This window comes from Astatotilapia calliptera, chromosome 17 (genome assembly GCF_900246225.1).
Source record: "Astatotilapia calliptera chromosome 17, fAstCal1.2, whole genome shotgun sequence".
NCBI lineage: Eukaryota > Metazoa > Chordata > Actinopteri > Cichliformes > Cichlidae > Astatotilapia > Astatotilapia calliptera.
In genome coordinates this window covers 30,859,895-30,875,153 of record NC_039318.1, presented here as the reverse complement: position 1 = coordinate 30,875,153, position 15,259 = coordinate 30,859,895, and the positions used below count along the sequence as shown (strand labels likewise).

Here is a 15,259-nt window from a genome sequence, read left to right as displayed (position 1 = left end):
ATCCATTTTAAACGAGCTTTGGCCCAGAGAAGACGCCAGTGTTTCTGGATCACATTCACATATGGCTTCTTCTTTGCATGCTAGAGGCTTAACCTGTGTTAATAAACAGTGATTTCTGGAAGTGTTCCTGAGCCCATGCAGTGATCTAAAGGACAGAATCATGTCATATTTTTAATGCTGGGCTTCCTGAAGCCCCAGAGATTGCAGGTATCCAGTACTGATTTCTGGCCTTGTCCCCTCTGCATAGAGATGTCTTCAGAGTCTCTCAATCTTTTTAATCTTTTTCAAAATTTACTTACTCTTCCAGCCTTAGTATAAATAGTGAAATTTCTCAGTTTAAATATTTGATGTTTTCTGTGTTATACTGTGAATAAACTGTTGGTTAATGGGATTTGCAAATCAGTGCATTCTATTTTCATTTACATCTTACACAGCATCCCCACTGTTTTGAAATTAATGATAAAGCCTTAGATATTTTTACAGCAGCAACGTAGGAAGGCATTAAACAGTGAGCCCACATTTGGAGCTTTAATGGTCAACCAGGCATCAGACTTTAACACAGGAGGCTGGTGTTTGTTTTCTTTCTCCAAGTGACAGCAGCTCCTGAATCATAATGTTTCTTTATTAAACCTAGTAAATCTTTAATCACAGGTTGGAACAGTTTGTATATTCAACGAGTTAAAAATGCTGACTTTATAATGTTTATTTGAAAATTTAAAATCCTGATAAAGTTAATAGTATAAAAGATGACTGCAGCTTTTAGTACTGAAAAGTAAAAAACAATTCAAATGTGCCTTAAACCTGCATTCACTTTAATCACCAGCAGAGGGGTGCAGGAAGACTTCTGGAAAACATCCCTCTTCTCCCTTTCTGTGACCTCAGAAAACACTTTCCTAGTTTCATCACGAACTTAAGTTTGATCACAAGTTTAAAGTCAAATTGAACAGGGCGTTAGTGTCATTTTGTAAATTATGGTCATTCTAAGGCTTAGGCAGGATATTCTCACTGGCTAACAACTTGCCAATTATAACAACTCCTCGTCCATCACACGTGGTTTCACAATAGAAAGCCCAAGATAAAGGCTTCATAACAGAATTTCACTAACTAATGGGTGACATCGTGGTGGTTATTTCCAGCTTTTATATTATCTGCGGTAAAGATTTGAACATAGGAATTCCTTCTCCTGCAGTTTCTTCCTCTAAATGAGCAGGCAGGCTTTGTGTTCCTCACACTCCATTAATACAATTTTCAGATGGATGGATTTGAATGTAGCCACTCTGACTGCATCAGTTTGTTTTGGATTTTTTCTTATAATTTTAATTCTGTAAAGTTGAACATTTTTGACAGGAATCGATCTACTGTATGTGATTCTATCTGCTTTTAGAGCCAACCCCGAGTGGTCATTACAGGCACTGCAGTTTTCTAAATTCGATTAATTTTATAGCTCTGGCGACTGCTCCTTGGTTTGATTGAAAAAGCTAAAAACTAATACAAAAAATCGTCACGAGCATGTTACTAATTATATGTTACTGCTAGAGAATAACTTGGGGCACCTTATGATCTAGCATATTTGCCTGATATCAGCCTAATAGCTTGAGAATGACTTCAGGAACCACAGTTCCAGTCGCTTTCCCATCCCGTGAATTTTCCCGGTCAGACATTCAACCTTCCAAGAAAATCGAAAACCCCAGCTTTATTTAGAAGCGCACCGCTACTCTGGGTCCGCTACTTTTAAAAGTCTGAACAGTGATCTGAGATGAGGTGCAAGAGTCTAGTCACCTCCCAGATCACTTGATATGATATGATGAGAAATTGATTGCTTTTGTCCAGTGATTCCAAACATGTGCTGAACGCCTTAGATTTGAATCTTGCTGTGGAAAATGTGGCGTAATATCCCTTTATTTTAACTGGTCCTTGCACCGCATCCTTAATAGTAAATAAATGTCAAGAATTCTTCCCTTGCACTTTGCTAAGAGTCATATGACCCAGTCAGCACTAAAGGGGCGGTGCACAGTTGGTGCAAACGGCGCAAGGGGCGGCAGCTTTTTGGAGAATGGATCCAGTGAGAACCCAATAGGACACTTTCGATACTTTTTGGCACTCAGAAGTGAGTTAACGATAACTTTCGTGCCTCCTGGTGTGAATTTGCATGGGTTTTCTGCGGTAAAACCCCGGTACTTATCTCGCAGCTGTAGGGTTTTCCAAGTTGTCTTTGCGGTTTTTATTTTTTTTTATTTTACCTGGCTCGGGGGAAAGTACGCTTCTCTCAACAACAAAAAAACCCCCCAAACTAAAAAGGTTTTCTCTTTTGTTTTAGCCATGATTTTCCTGTAACCAAATACACGGCACGCGTTCTGATCAAAGGCAAAGCGAGTTTTGGCACTCTTTACGCGCGTATCCGCTCCATCTGAGCATCAGCACCAGCGCAGAGCGGATCTACACTGGAAATTTAAAAAAAGAAAAAGAAAAAAAAGATCACGAATAAGGACATTCAAATTAATATTTGTTTTTTTTTTAAAAGATTATTAAACGAGTGGAACGTTTTATCTTCCACGCTAGAGACACTGGATCTCCTTTTTGGTGGGATGAGAAGTTGGATTGTAAAACTGAATCTGCTCCCTGTTTTTTTGCAGCGTTAGCAGTAGAGACCACGTCACTCTGTCTACTCCCCCTTTTCCTTCCCTTGTTGGAGCAACATCCACAGCTTAGAAACAGCTGGATAAAGATTTTGGATCAGAAAAGCACAATCATGATGACCGGATTTCGACTAAACCTGTCGCCCCTGAAGGAGCCCCTCGGCTTCGTCAAACTGGTGGAGTGGGTAAGTTGGACGCAAACTATTGTACGCGTATTTTCTGAGTTTTCAGGGAGAGTGTGGGTCCTACCCACAGGACAGGGAGGTCCAGTTCTTCCTTGATTCTTGGGTTTCCCCTTCTCCCTACAGAAGAAAGAAAAACACTAGTTAGAACGTTATAGCAGATTATTAGATTAAGCCTCAAAAGCATGACTACAACTTGATTAAACATTGGTTGAGGTTTGAATTTAAGCCAAGAAGAACGTATATATATGTGTAAGGTTAATTGTTGTTCATTATAACACTAGAAGAAATAAGATAAAAGCACTAATATGGTTAGAATGAAATAATGTAAGGCCTCTAGACAAATGTGTACAGCATTTTTCTAGGACACAAGAAAGTCTGCTGAAGTGGTGCAGATTAGTGCAGCTGGACTTGCCTGCCCTTCAGACAACACAGTTACATATTAATGCATCTTTTACCAATAATTCACCTCCGAGTGACTGCTGGTGGCTGAAACGTTTCAGTTACACGTACACTCACTTAAACATGCAGGAGATTTCTTGCGGAAAGTCCAGCGATCAGTTGTTCTCTGCATAACTGGGTCAGGAATCCAGCCCGGCAACGCTTTCCCTCAGCTGTTCTATTTTTTCATAACACACACAGGCTGGAAGAGCTTTATGGCAACAGTAACACTCAGTCATCTGACTCAGAAAGTGTTGGTTTTATACAACACAAAGTCATTTCTCATTTACGTGGGGCTAGATGATGAAACGTGTGCAGGTATTCACACAATAATAAAGAGGTTTAACCGACATGATGGTGCTAATAGTCCAGGAGAGGACATGGACACAATATGAAGGTTATTCTGTGAAAGGTGTTCTGGGCACGTCCTACTGGGAGGAGCTCCTAGGACAAGCGGGAAAGATTACATCTCTTGGTTGACTTTGGAATGCCCCCCCACTGACCAATCTCCGGAAGAGCTGAAGGAGTTGGCTGGGGCATCTTCCTGGACTTGGACTCTACAATCCAGACTCTGATAAGCAACAAAGAATGGATGGATACACTTTTTGTGACAAACACTACATCCTAACCAAATTTTTCCCACTAAAAGATATTTTTAACATGGAATTAGTGTGTGTGTGTGTGTGTGTGTGTGTGTGTGTGTGTGTGTGTGTGTGTGTGTGTGTGTGTGTGTGTGTGTGTGGGCATCCCCCGCAAACTCTTAAACACACAATCCTACAGACAGCCTACAGAAAGTATCCTGCCTTCAGGTGATAGCACGTTCAGTAGATCTAAGAACAAAATTTAATGTAACATGAAAACTGAAGGTTATCAAACAGGTTTTGTTTTTTATCCAGAATTCATCTCCCTTATAAATTGTTTATTGAATCAAATGCCACTTTATTTGTACTCATATCTGGCACGTCCTGAACAGTCGTACCACCCAAGATGTTATCTCCCACACAGTAGGACACAGGGAGGAGTCTTCAGCATAACAAACGCTACAAGGATGCCCCCATTCCCTCATCGTTGTTTAATAAGAATGATAATAAAGCGTTTTTTCTCTCTTTATGGACTCGTGACTCCACCACATTTCTCTGGCTAAATATGGAGAGCCAGTTTGTGCAGGGCCTCTGGAGGGAAACACAGTGACACGAATAGGCGTGCACACACTCAAGTGGATTTGGGATTCGTGGTCAGACTGACCAGAGCTCTGCGACTACTGTGTGAGAAATGAAGTGCTGATTATACTGCTTTTCTGCCAACGTTTCTAACTTTTTGGGAAATTTGTCTTTCCTTAACAGCTTGTCAAAGTACAGACCCCTCCTTCTGCAAGCACTTAATTCTCTTTCCTTATCAGTTCAGGTCGTTTTTATAACATACAAAAAAACAAATAAATGGTAGCTTCTTCTGCGTATTATGAATAGGTGCTGTGTGTGTGGATTGTTTATTCTCCCTCACAGCTCGATTATGAGCTCTAGTTTCAGGAATGTCCATAATTTGGCACTGAGGGGTTTGCAGATGTTTTGGATGCCAAACAAATGGAGACTAAGGACTGATAAGGTATTGCTGTGTTGCCACAGTTTTTAGAGAGTCACAGTGTTTTAAGAAGATGCCAATGTGTGTTTGGGCTATGCTGGCCCTTGCAGTAGTTCATAAAGGCAGAGACAATTTGAGAGAAGTATGTAATTTTAGCCAAGAAAAAAAGAGAAAAAAAAACAGGAAGTGGCAGTCAGTGACATCTGGAGAAACATCTGGAGAGAAGTCTAGAGGTGTGGGGGTTTGTGGTGTACATAAAGCGTTAAAGGACAGCTGCCCCCGTTGAAAGCACTTTGCAGCGTGACCGTGTGTGATACAGTTTTGCTGACAAAACAGAATTCAGGAAGTGAGTTTGAAGTATTGTAAAGGTTTTAGTTGGTGTGTCCTCCTAAATGGGCCGATTTTTTTGTATGTTTTTCTGTATAAGGAAACATTCTCTATGGGCTCAAAGGCCATTTCTTTGTTTTCATGATGCAAACCACTTCCTGGCCTTCAGTCTGTAGACTCCCTGTACAAGGAGATACAGAGCCAGTTCACATCCACCTTTATCTCAGGTATTATTAATTTGGTGATGGTGGGGGAAAGAACCTCAGTTTGTTTCATGTCATGTTCTGCTTCTTTGGGTTCTCAGAGTGCTGTAGCTTCATCTGCTTATCCTGAATTTGATAAGTGGAAGAAAACGAATGGATTGTTTGGTCTTTAAAAAGCATTTATTTAAAAAAATCCTCATAGTCCAAGGAAGCATGTTGATGAACATCTATGATCAAGAGGGTTAGCAAACTGCATCTGTAACTAAATGGGATGCTAATTAAATACATGCAGGCTATAAATCAGGGGTAGGGAATTCCAGGCCTCGAGAGCCTGCAGGTTTTAGATCTCACCCTGGGTCAACACACCTGAATCAAATGATTAGTTCATTACCAGGTCTCTGGAGAACTTCAAGACATGTTGAGGAGGTCGTTTAGCCATTTAAATCAGCTGTGTTGTATCAAGGACACATCTAAAACCTGCAGGGCACTGGCTCTCGAGGCCTGGAGTTCCCTACCCCTGCTATAAATCATTAAAAAACTGAACATCCCTCCCCTTAGAATATATTTTAGTGCAACTTCACAGTAAACAAGCAAGGTCAAATCACAAATCAAATCAAATCACTTTTTATTGTCACATCACATGTGCAGGCACACTGGCACAGCACATGCGAGTGAAATTCTTGTGTGCGAGCCCCACAAGCAACAGAGATGTGCAAACACAACAACACAAACGAGCAAAATACAAGAATGGCCAACCTGAAACTAATAAATATATGTACAATATATAATAGTGTATGCATTTCTGGATGTGTATACTAAATATTTTCCTACGTGTGTGTGTGTGTGTGTGTGTGTGTGTATACACATTTTTACAAATTAAATAGTAAAAAAAAAAAAAATAATAATAATAATAATAATAATAAAATATATAAAATATACAGAGTTGAATATGTGCAAAACAAGTGGCATTTATATACAGTGTGGAGTGCATAATGTTAAAGTTCCAGTAGTGAAGCTGAGGTGTCTATGACGTGTTCAGCAGTCTGATGGCCTGATGGAAAAAGCTGTCTCTCAGTCTGCTGGTACGGGACCGGATGCTGCAGAACCTCCTTCCTGATGGAAGCAGTCTGAACAGTTTATGGCTGGGGTGACTGGAGTCCTTGATGATCCTCCCCGCTTTCCTCAGGCAGCGCTTCCTGTAGATGTCTTGGAGGGAGGGAAGCTCACCTCCAATTATCCGTTCAGAGCACCGCACTACTCGCTGGAGAGCTTTGCAGTTGTAGGCGGTGCTGTTGCCATACCAGGTGGTGATGCATCCAGTGAGGATGCTCTCAATGGCACAGTGATAGAAGGTCCTGAGGATGCGGGGGCTCATGCCGAATCTTTTCAGTCTCCTGAGAAAGAAGAGGTGCTGCTGCGCCTTCTTCACTGTTTTGTTTGTGTGTACTGACCACGTAAGATCCTCAGCCAGATGTACGCCAAGGAACCGGAAGCTGCTCACTCTCTCCACAGCAGCGCCGTTGATGGTGATGGGGGTGTGTACTTCTCTGCACCTCCGGAAGTCCACTATCAACTCCTTTGTCTTTGCGACGTTGAGGGTGAGATGGTTGTCTTGACACCAGTGGGTCAGGGCGCTGACCTCCTCCCTGTAAGCCGTCTCATCACCGTTGGTGATAAGACCCACCACTGTAGTGTCGTCCGCAAACTTCACAATGATGTTGGAGCTGTTAGTGGCTGTGCAGTCGTAGGTGTAGAGTGAGTATAGGAGAGGGCTCAGTACACACCCCTGTGGAGCACCAGTGTTCAGTGTGATGGGGGATGAGGTGATGCTGCCCAGTCTGACCACCTGGCGTCTGTCAGACAGGAAGCTAAGGATCCAGCTGCAGAGGGAGCTGCTCAGTCCTAGATCCTGCAGTTTCCTGTCCAGCTTCGAGGGAACGATGGTATTGAATGCTGAGCTGTAATCTACAAACAGCATCCTCACATACGTGTCTCTCTTCTCCAGGTGTGACAGGGCAGTGTGTAGTGTCAGGGCTATGGCATCATCAGTGGACCTGTTGTGGCGGTATGCAAACTGTAGAGGGTCCAGTGAGTCGGGTAGTGCAGAGCAGATGAAGTCCCTGACCAGCTTCTCGAAGCATTTGCTTACGATGGGGGTCAGGGCTACAGGTCGCCAGTCGTTCAATGAGGAGATGGTGGAGGATTTGGGTACAGGGACGATGGTGGCCATTTTGAAGCAGGCTGGGACTACAGACAGAGAGAGGGAAAGGTTGAAGATGTGCGTGAACACTCCAGCCAGCTGAGCCGCGCATGACCTGAGGACGCGGCCGGGAATCCCGTCCGGACCAGTAGCTTTGCGTGCGTTCACCTTCCTGAAGCACTTCCGCACATCCTCCTCAGACACAGTGTGCGCACTGACGTCATCCGCGGTGCGCACACTGTCCGGTCTCATGGTGTTCGCTGTGTCGAATCTAGCGTAGAATACGTTTAGATCCTCACACAGAGAGGCCGTGGTCTGCGGTGTGCTGGTTTTCCCTCTAAAGTCTGTGATCGTGTTTAGTCCCTGCCACATACTCCGAGGGTTGTCAAACTGTTGTTCCACCCTGTCCCTGTACTCACGTTTGGCTGCTTTGATCGTCTTCCGGAGTTGGTAATGTGCGTGTTTGTAGTCCGATGTGTTCGCGGAGGCAAAGGCGGTGTTCCGTGCCGCCAGTGCCGCGCGAACATCTCCGTTAATCCAGGGTTTTTGATTTGGGAAGGATTTGACTGTTCTGGATGGGACGACATCTTCCACGCATTTCCTGATAAATCCACAGACTGAGTCTGTGTATTCATCAATGTCTCTGGCGGCCACGTGAAGGTGTGGATGTGAGTTAGAAATTGAGGGCACTGCACACTCAGAGAATCATGGGGCACCCAGAAAAGAAACCTGTTGGGAAGGTTTATGTACTACATCATCCAGAGTGACAATAATGAGACTTTGTATCAGGAGGAAATCAGCAATTTGTAGTACAGAGCACAGAAAACAACCTACTGCTTAACAGAAAACAAAACTAAGGATCTGACTACTGATTTCAGCTAAAAGAAAGCAATTTGATGTAGATTAGTAGAGCTGATGAACCTTTTTCAATATGTTTTTACTCACAAAGTTTTATAAACGTAAATTAAATGTGAGAAGAAAAAGGGCATGGCAGGAGTGGGATTTGAACCCACGCCTCCATTTGGAGACCAGAAGTCCCTTTCATGAGGAAGGAGTGAATCCTTGAGTCTGGCGCCTTAGACCACTCGGCCATCCTGACAGCTGTCAAAAGGACTCATGACATCACAACTACACCTAAAGACTTGCACAATCTCAATGTATTTTTCACTTTGCTGTGACTAAGGATGTAGAGGGCTGGTATAAGAGTTAATCTAACATTATTCTCTATCCTTTCTAATTATGGTCAGTTTTCTGTAGCAGGGATATAAAATGAATAAGACTCAGAATCACTGAACAGATTGAAATCAGAAACTACTGTGCCTACATATTTACAGAAGCTGGGCTCCGTTTTCATTCAAAACTCAACAAATTCACAGAGTATGCCATTTCCCTCCAAAAATCCTTTTGCTGATTTTAGCTAAGCATTCGTCCATGTTTCTCCATGGAAATAAGTGGCACATTCTAGTTAAGTATCACACTTTGCAGTTGGATGTCTTCACAAACAGACTTCAGACAGTTTGCACAGGCAGTTAAACCTCCTCCACCCCCTCAGGGTTGTATGCTCAGCCCTCTTCCTGTTCACTCTGTGCACCCTTGACTGCTTTCACAGACATGGAAAGAAACCTGTGTTGATGTTTGCAGACTACGCCTCCATCTTCAGGAGGAAATCAACATTGTTGCATTGTGGTGGACAGAAAACCTCTCAAACTCCATGAAACAAAGGAGCTGATGATTCATTTTAAAAAGAGTCAATCATTCCATGAGTTGTAATCAAACAGCTTGATTGAAATTGGAGAGTAAAAATTTTGTCAGGAATGGGATTTGAACCCACGCCTCCATTTGGAGGCCAGAAGTCCCTTTTTTTGTGGACGGTATCTATCCTTGAGTCTGGCGCCCTAGACCGCTCGGCCATCCTGACAAGCTAGCTGACGGTGTCATCTAAGTCAAGATTGACATTACAAAAACAAGCAAACAATTCTAACTTTAGCCCTTCTCTCTTCTGGGGTTGTATTGATGATCAATACGAAACGTGATTGAGGGAAAATGGAAATGTTGACATGCCTGTCTTTGTCAGCTAGAATTTATTCCATTCATTCCATTCCAATTCATTCTCTCATTATAGTCATAGAAAAATATCAACATAGTGATAAACTGCCTGACAGCAACATAGCTTTGAGTCTCATAGTGGAAGCAAGAACTAATTCTTCCCTTTCTTTGTCACTCAATTATTTAAACATGGGGCTTGAACCCATGACCCCGAGATTAAGAGTCTCATGCTCTGCCATATGAGCTAGCTGGGCTGTGAAGCAATGTTACAACACTGGTCTCAGTTTAGTTTAGCTAATGGTACTATGCCTCCTGCTTGCAAACTCATCTGGACTAAATTATGGATTTAAAGGGTTTGAAAACATGGTATAAAAGAGATCAAAGAGTGAGTTGCATACCTGAAGCAGCAGGCTTTTGTGTATCATTCTATTGTAGTTGTTTAATTAAAAAAATAAGTCCAGTATTATAGAATGTAACCAAAGGCACCCGCGGTTGCCTTTGAGGGTGCAAAACGTTTCGTCGACATTGTTGTGTTCGTTGGGGAGAAAAGTTACAAACATACAGTACAGCTCTTCAGAGTCAAACTACTAGCGATCAAAGATTTATGTCAACTTGACAAACTGAACGCATTCTGTACTGTACAGGAGACACGGCACGAGATTGATTGACAATGGTCTACAGCCAATCAGGACACAGAACACAATGCGCTGAAAGAAAAAAAAACATGCAAAAATTGCACCAAAAAAAAAAAAAATCTGTGAAACAGCGAGACCGCGAAAGATGAACCGCATTATAGCAAGGGACCACTGTAACTAAAAAACACTCTACCCTGCTTTATCTCCTATTTCGCACCCAATGGGACTGCACTTACAGAATTAACATTGTCCTGTATTTGAAAAGGCTGGAAACTAGCATTTGAGTAAATAAATGCTTCCTCAATTACCCTTTTTTTAAAGACATGAAAAGCCACTGTCATCATTTATTTACAGCCTTTTACAAAATCATCCTTCTTGTGGGGGCAGCAGCCTAATCAGAAGTACCCAGACACCCCAATGCTCTGCCACCTCCAGCTCTTCCAGGGGGACACCAAGGCATTCCCAAGAGATAGTTTAAAGTAGCTTAGGACAAAAATATGGTTGCATATAAGATTACCACAAGAGACAAGCAAAGTTAGTAACTAGATAATAATTTTAGTGTAATATTTATTAGCCAAAGAAAGACCCACAGATTTCCATAAATAGTCGGTGGAGACCAAAACAGAGGAAAAAGGAAATTGAAGTTTACTTCAAGATTACCGTGAAGCCAGATACAGAATTCCAAATGTAAGTTACTATTGCATATCGTTGCAGCATGTCTGCTAGATGTGCAAACATGGAAGCCTCTATTTGCTGTGATCTTCACCATATTAACTGTTAAATGCAACATTGGTGGTCACAGGGCAGTCAAAAATCTAAAAGTCATAAATCTAAGAGATATTTATTTATTGCACTAAAATACAAACCTTTCCGCGACACATGGTGCCTATTTTCACTTGAAATCATTGTTACCCATCATGCTGCTCAGTGATTTCTATTATCACTGGTTAACCTTGTTTAAAGGTTGAGCTGAGTGGCAGCCACCCTCACTAAAAGAATTCTGTTTGTGTTGGTTTAAAGGGGAGCATTAGTGTCACATGGTCAGCAGGCTGAATCAGATGCTTTTCTGCAAGAAAGAATTTAAGAGCTGAGTGGCAGGATTAGTGAAACCATGCAAGTCACATTTTTACGTTTTGAAAAAATGATGTGGTTCTTTAAAGGAAATACTTGATTTGTGCTGTCATGTTTTTTTCTGTATCTTTTTTCAATGGCAAATAGAAAGTCACTGACCCAATATTTGATCCTCTCTTTCAAATTCTTGAAACTCTTCTTTTATGATCCTGTAAAAATTGCTCAGTTGTTGTATTTTTTCAGGCAATTCTTTATATTGAACATGCTGATCATAATCCCACCACTTAGAAATTCTCCAGAGCCTATGCTTTCCTGGTTTTGATGTTATTAATAACTTTTTTCTCATGCCACTATCTTCTTACTGTCCAAACAGCTCACAGCCATATTTGCTTTTGGCTGCTGCGGTGGATTTTCAGGGAAGAACGTCATATCTATCCTCTGTGGCGATGGCAGTAATGAAACTCTCAATGCCATGTATCAATACCCATTTAGGTGAGCATTTCAACATATTTAATTTTCACGTACAGTTTAAGTTAATTATATAAGAAATTACCCATTTATTCTGTCTATTCTGTATCATTCCCAGGTTAAGCCAGTTCCCGCTCATTGATAAAAATACGACCCTTTGTAACCACTCTGTCACTACAACACACATGATGGGAGACTCGGCCTCCTCGGCGGAGTTCTTTGTAGGTGTTGGCATTGTTTGCTTCCTTTACAGCATGGCAGCTCTGCTGGTGTATTTAGGCTACATGCACGTCTACAAGGACTCTGACTTTGGACCCATTTTTGTGAGTCTTGATCTTGCCTCCTGTAATCGTCCCAGTTGATGCAAGGCCTGATTTGAAATGTATTGAAATTGTTCATGTATTTACCCTCCTCTCCAGGACTTTGTGATCACAGCGATCCTGGTTTTCCTGTGGCTGGTGTGTTCATCCGCCTGGGCTAAAGGCCTGCAGAATGTAAAGAGTGCCACAGACACTGAAGGCATCAGTGGCACGCTGGCACTCTGTAAGGGTAGCAACATCACCTGTGAGGTCACGGAGTTTGCTAACATGCGGACCCTCAATATATCTGTGGTGAGATGAAATAATAATCAGCTGATATTAACTGTTTGCTGATATATGATTATCAGCATTTATAAGTGCCAATAAATGAAAATGTGTAAAGCATAGAATAGACAGGAGCAGCACCTTTGATTGATGTTTCATCGTTTGTCCACCAGAGGGCATGTTTGGAATGGCAACAAATGTTCGGGAAATCTGTTTCTGCTTTGTGTGTTTGAAAGCTAAAAAAATATTGGTTTTAACATTACTAAATATTGCATTGATATAAAAAAAATATTTCTAATGATTATTTTTTTGTCTATATTATCCAGGTGTTTGGCTACCTTAACATGCTTGTGTGGGCGTTCAATGCTTGGTTTGTGTACAAAGAGACTCGCTGGCACTCCCGGAAATTTTCATCCCAACCTGGACCAGGAAGGCACCAGGTCCCTGCGCCAATCTAACATACAGATACACACAAAGACTCAGTACAAAACACAGAAAACATGCACATGCCACATACAGAAAATCACCCTTAAGTGCACGCACGCACACACATACACATACACACACATACACATACAAAAAGTATGCGTGCATGTTAAGTACACGTGGAGAAATGAAGAGATTTTAACACATAAACACACACACACAAATACTCTGTGAAAGTGATGAAGACACACAAAGTGAAGGATCAATGGGTAGCTCATATTAAACTGCTGACTGCAGTTAAGTTTTGCAGCAGTACAGATTTGCATTGGTGTTTTGTAACCCAATATGACCTGATGTGGTATCAGGTGGTAGACAAGAAGCCATCCACACACAATAGCAGCACCAATGCAACAAGCATGCCAAATCCTTTTAAATGCGCCGCTGATCGAATCCTATGACCTGATTTGGTCTTCATAGAAGTATTGGAGTTTATGAGGTTTATTACACTTATTTTTACACAGATGAACATAAGGTGCTCAGCCCTTTCTCTGTGACACCACACTTGGACATTTTATTTTCTAAGATCTAAGATCATCTGCTTTAAGGGCAGTGTGAAAAGCACATTTTATGACTCCTTGTTAACCGTAACTAAATGTGTTTATTTACAAAAGTGAGTGTGATCGATATTGCAAAATGTAATATACATTTTGCCTTGTATTTGCACATTTTTCAAAAATATTTGTAGATTAAAAAGATATGCCTCATTCCAAAACCATTTCTTTTACATCAGTTAACTGACTCCCTCATACCATCTAGTGTCAGAAAGAGGGAATCACTGAAGTCTCTATGAAACTCGACTCATGCCAACCATTTATCCTTACGGATTTTTCTTTGTAAAAAACAGGCAAGCAGCCTGACCTAGTTTATTTCCAAGGTTAAAATAACTGTAGTCTAGGACCTTTTTATTTTGCACTGATGAGGTGCTTGTGTGATTTTATCAATGTTGCATTAAAGGAACAATTCACCCTCAAAATCAAATATACATTTTTTTCCCCAGGCGTACTACCATGTGTCCAACAAACAGGGCACAACCTGTCTGTTTACATCCTGTCACGGTGTCAGTCAGCTAAGCAAATATGTAAATTTGATTTTTGATGTGAATTGTCTCTTTAAGCACTGTGAGCATAAATCCATGAAGAATACTTGAGAGTTGCTTTCTTTAATCCAAATGCAGTGCAGTCACACTTTTCTTCAAAGGTACCAGTTAAAGCATTTTCAACTTTCTTGTTAATTTCATCACTTTTTGCAGCGAAAATATTCAGCCAAAGCGCTATTTTCTTTTATCCTGGTTTAAGCTTCCTACATATCTCTTATGTGATTTTTAAGCCTGTTATTGTGCCGTTGTTTAAACTAGTCCATCCTGTTCTCCATAGTTGTTTTGGTTTTTTTTCCCCAGACCAAATGGTGAGCTGGTATTGTGTTTTAAGTACTGTGTCGTATTTTTGTATCATTTCTCATTTTCAGTATATCCAGATGTGTTTTTTGATTATTATTATTTTTTCTCCTTGTCCTTTCTATTGTGTTTTGACTGTCTCTGTGTAGGGTGGTTTCATTCCTTCTATTCCTTTAACTTTAAAGTTCAGTGAAACAGCAAGTGTCTGGTGTACTGGTTATGCCACTGCACTCCTGTAATCAGCTATAGCTTCTTCTTTTTTTTAATGATTCCTTTACATTTAACCTGCCAATTTTTCTTATGCAATGCACTCTGTCACATGCACAATTTGGATGTACTTTTTTCCAATAAAAAAACAAAAAAATGAGGACGTTTCTTTTAGTCTTTGTATGAATGCAAGCCTACATTCATTCCCACAAGAGAAGCCTTTTAAAATAAAAGAACTATTTCACTTTTGTGTCACTAAAGTTTTTGTTATATAAGAAACCCCCCCCCCACAAAACCAGTAGCATGTAACACAAAACCAGTAGCGTGTCCTCTGCTGAGTGTAAAAATAGCACTCTGTGTTTCCTATATTGTCCTGTGACCTTCTGATCGGCCGTTGGACCTCGATGTGGGGAAATAAACACAACACTGTGACTGAGTCATCTTTTGTGTGTGTGTGTCAGGAAGCAAGACAGGAAGGATTGTGTTTAAGCACAGATTATAATGTAAGAATGCACAGACTCGGTGCTTGTGTCTGTATCTCATCTGATTGACACATCAGCGTAAACTAATCAAGTCAATTTCCTTGCCCTCATTTCTGAGCTGTCATTTCCTTGTAATCTCCGCCATTCTCTGTCTTTCTCACGCCCCCTCTGATTTGCCTAAAAAGATGACTGTATGTTGTGTGTGATCTGAATCCATTTGTTCTGTTCAGGTTTCAGAACACAAGACCGATTTGCAATCAAGTGGGAGTGGAAGTGTATGTAACAGAGAGTACTTAATCCCTAATCATCGCTGTCATACT

General features: G+C 41.3%; 1 protein-coding gene and 2 non-coding genes across 3 annotated transcripts; 1 reads left to right on the top strand and 2 right to left on the bottom strand.

The window, feature by feature from the left end:
- The first annotated feature begins 2,026 nt into the window (after positions 1 to 2,026).
- Positions 2,027 to 14,617, top strand: sypl1 (synaptophysin-like 1). The gene is made up of 6 exons (XM_026147830.1): positions 2,027 to 2,107; positions 2,634 to 2,821; positions 11,693 to 11,811; positions 11,906 to 12,110; positions 12,207 to 12,398; positions 12,698 to 14,617. The coding sequence occupies exons 2-6, from the start codon at positions 2,750 to 2,752 to the stop codon at positions 12,827 to 12,829; spliced, it is 720 nt and encodes a 239-aa protein (XP_026003615.1). The 5' UTR covers positions 2,027 to 2,107; positions 2,634 to 2,749; the 3' UTR covers positions 12,830 to 14,617.
- On the bottom strand, positions 8,556 to 8,666 carry trnal-caa (transfer RNA leucine (anticodon CAA)). Its single transcript has 2 exons — positions 8,629 to 8,666; positions 8,556 to 8,601 (listed from the first exon to the last, which is right to left on the bottom strand). It is a non-coding gene; the product is annotated as a tRNA-Leu (tRNA).
- On the bottom strand, positions 9,374 to 9,485 carry trnal-caa (transfer RNA leucine (anticodon CAA)). The gene is made up of 2 exons: positions 9,448 to 9,485; positions 9,374 to 9,419 (listed from the first exon to the last, which is right to left on the bottom strand). It is a non-coding gene; the product is annotated as a tRNA-Leu (tRNA).
- Positions 14,618 to 15,259: the final 642 nt, after the last annotated feature.

Coding starts and splice junctions, on each gene's coding strand:
- sypl1 (XM_026147830.1), top strand. CDS start 2,750: ATGATGACCGGATTTCGACTAAACCTGTCGCCCCTGAAGGAGCCCCTC. Junction 2,822..11,692: donor TCGTCAAACTGGTGGAGTGG/GTAAGTTGGACG, acceptor CTGTCCAAACAG/CTCACAGCCATATTTGCTTT. Junction 12,399..12,697: donor GGACCCTCAATATATCTGTG/GTGAGATGAAAT, acceptor TATATTATCCAG/GTGTTTGGCTACCTTAACAT.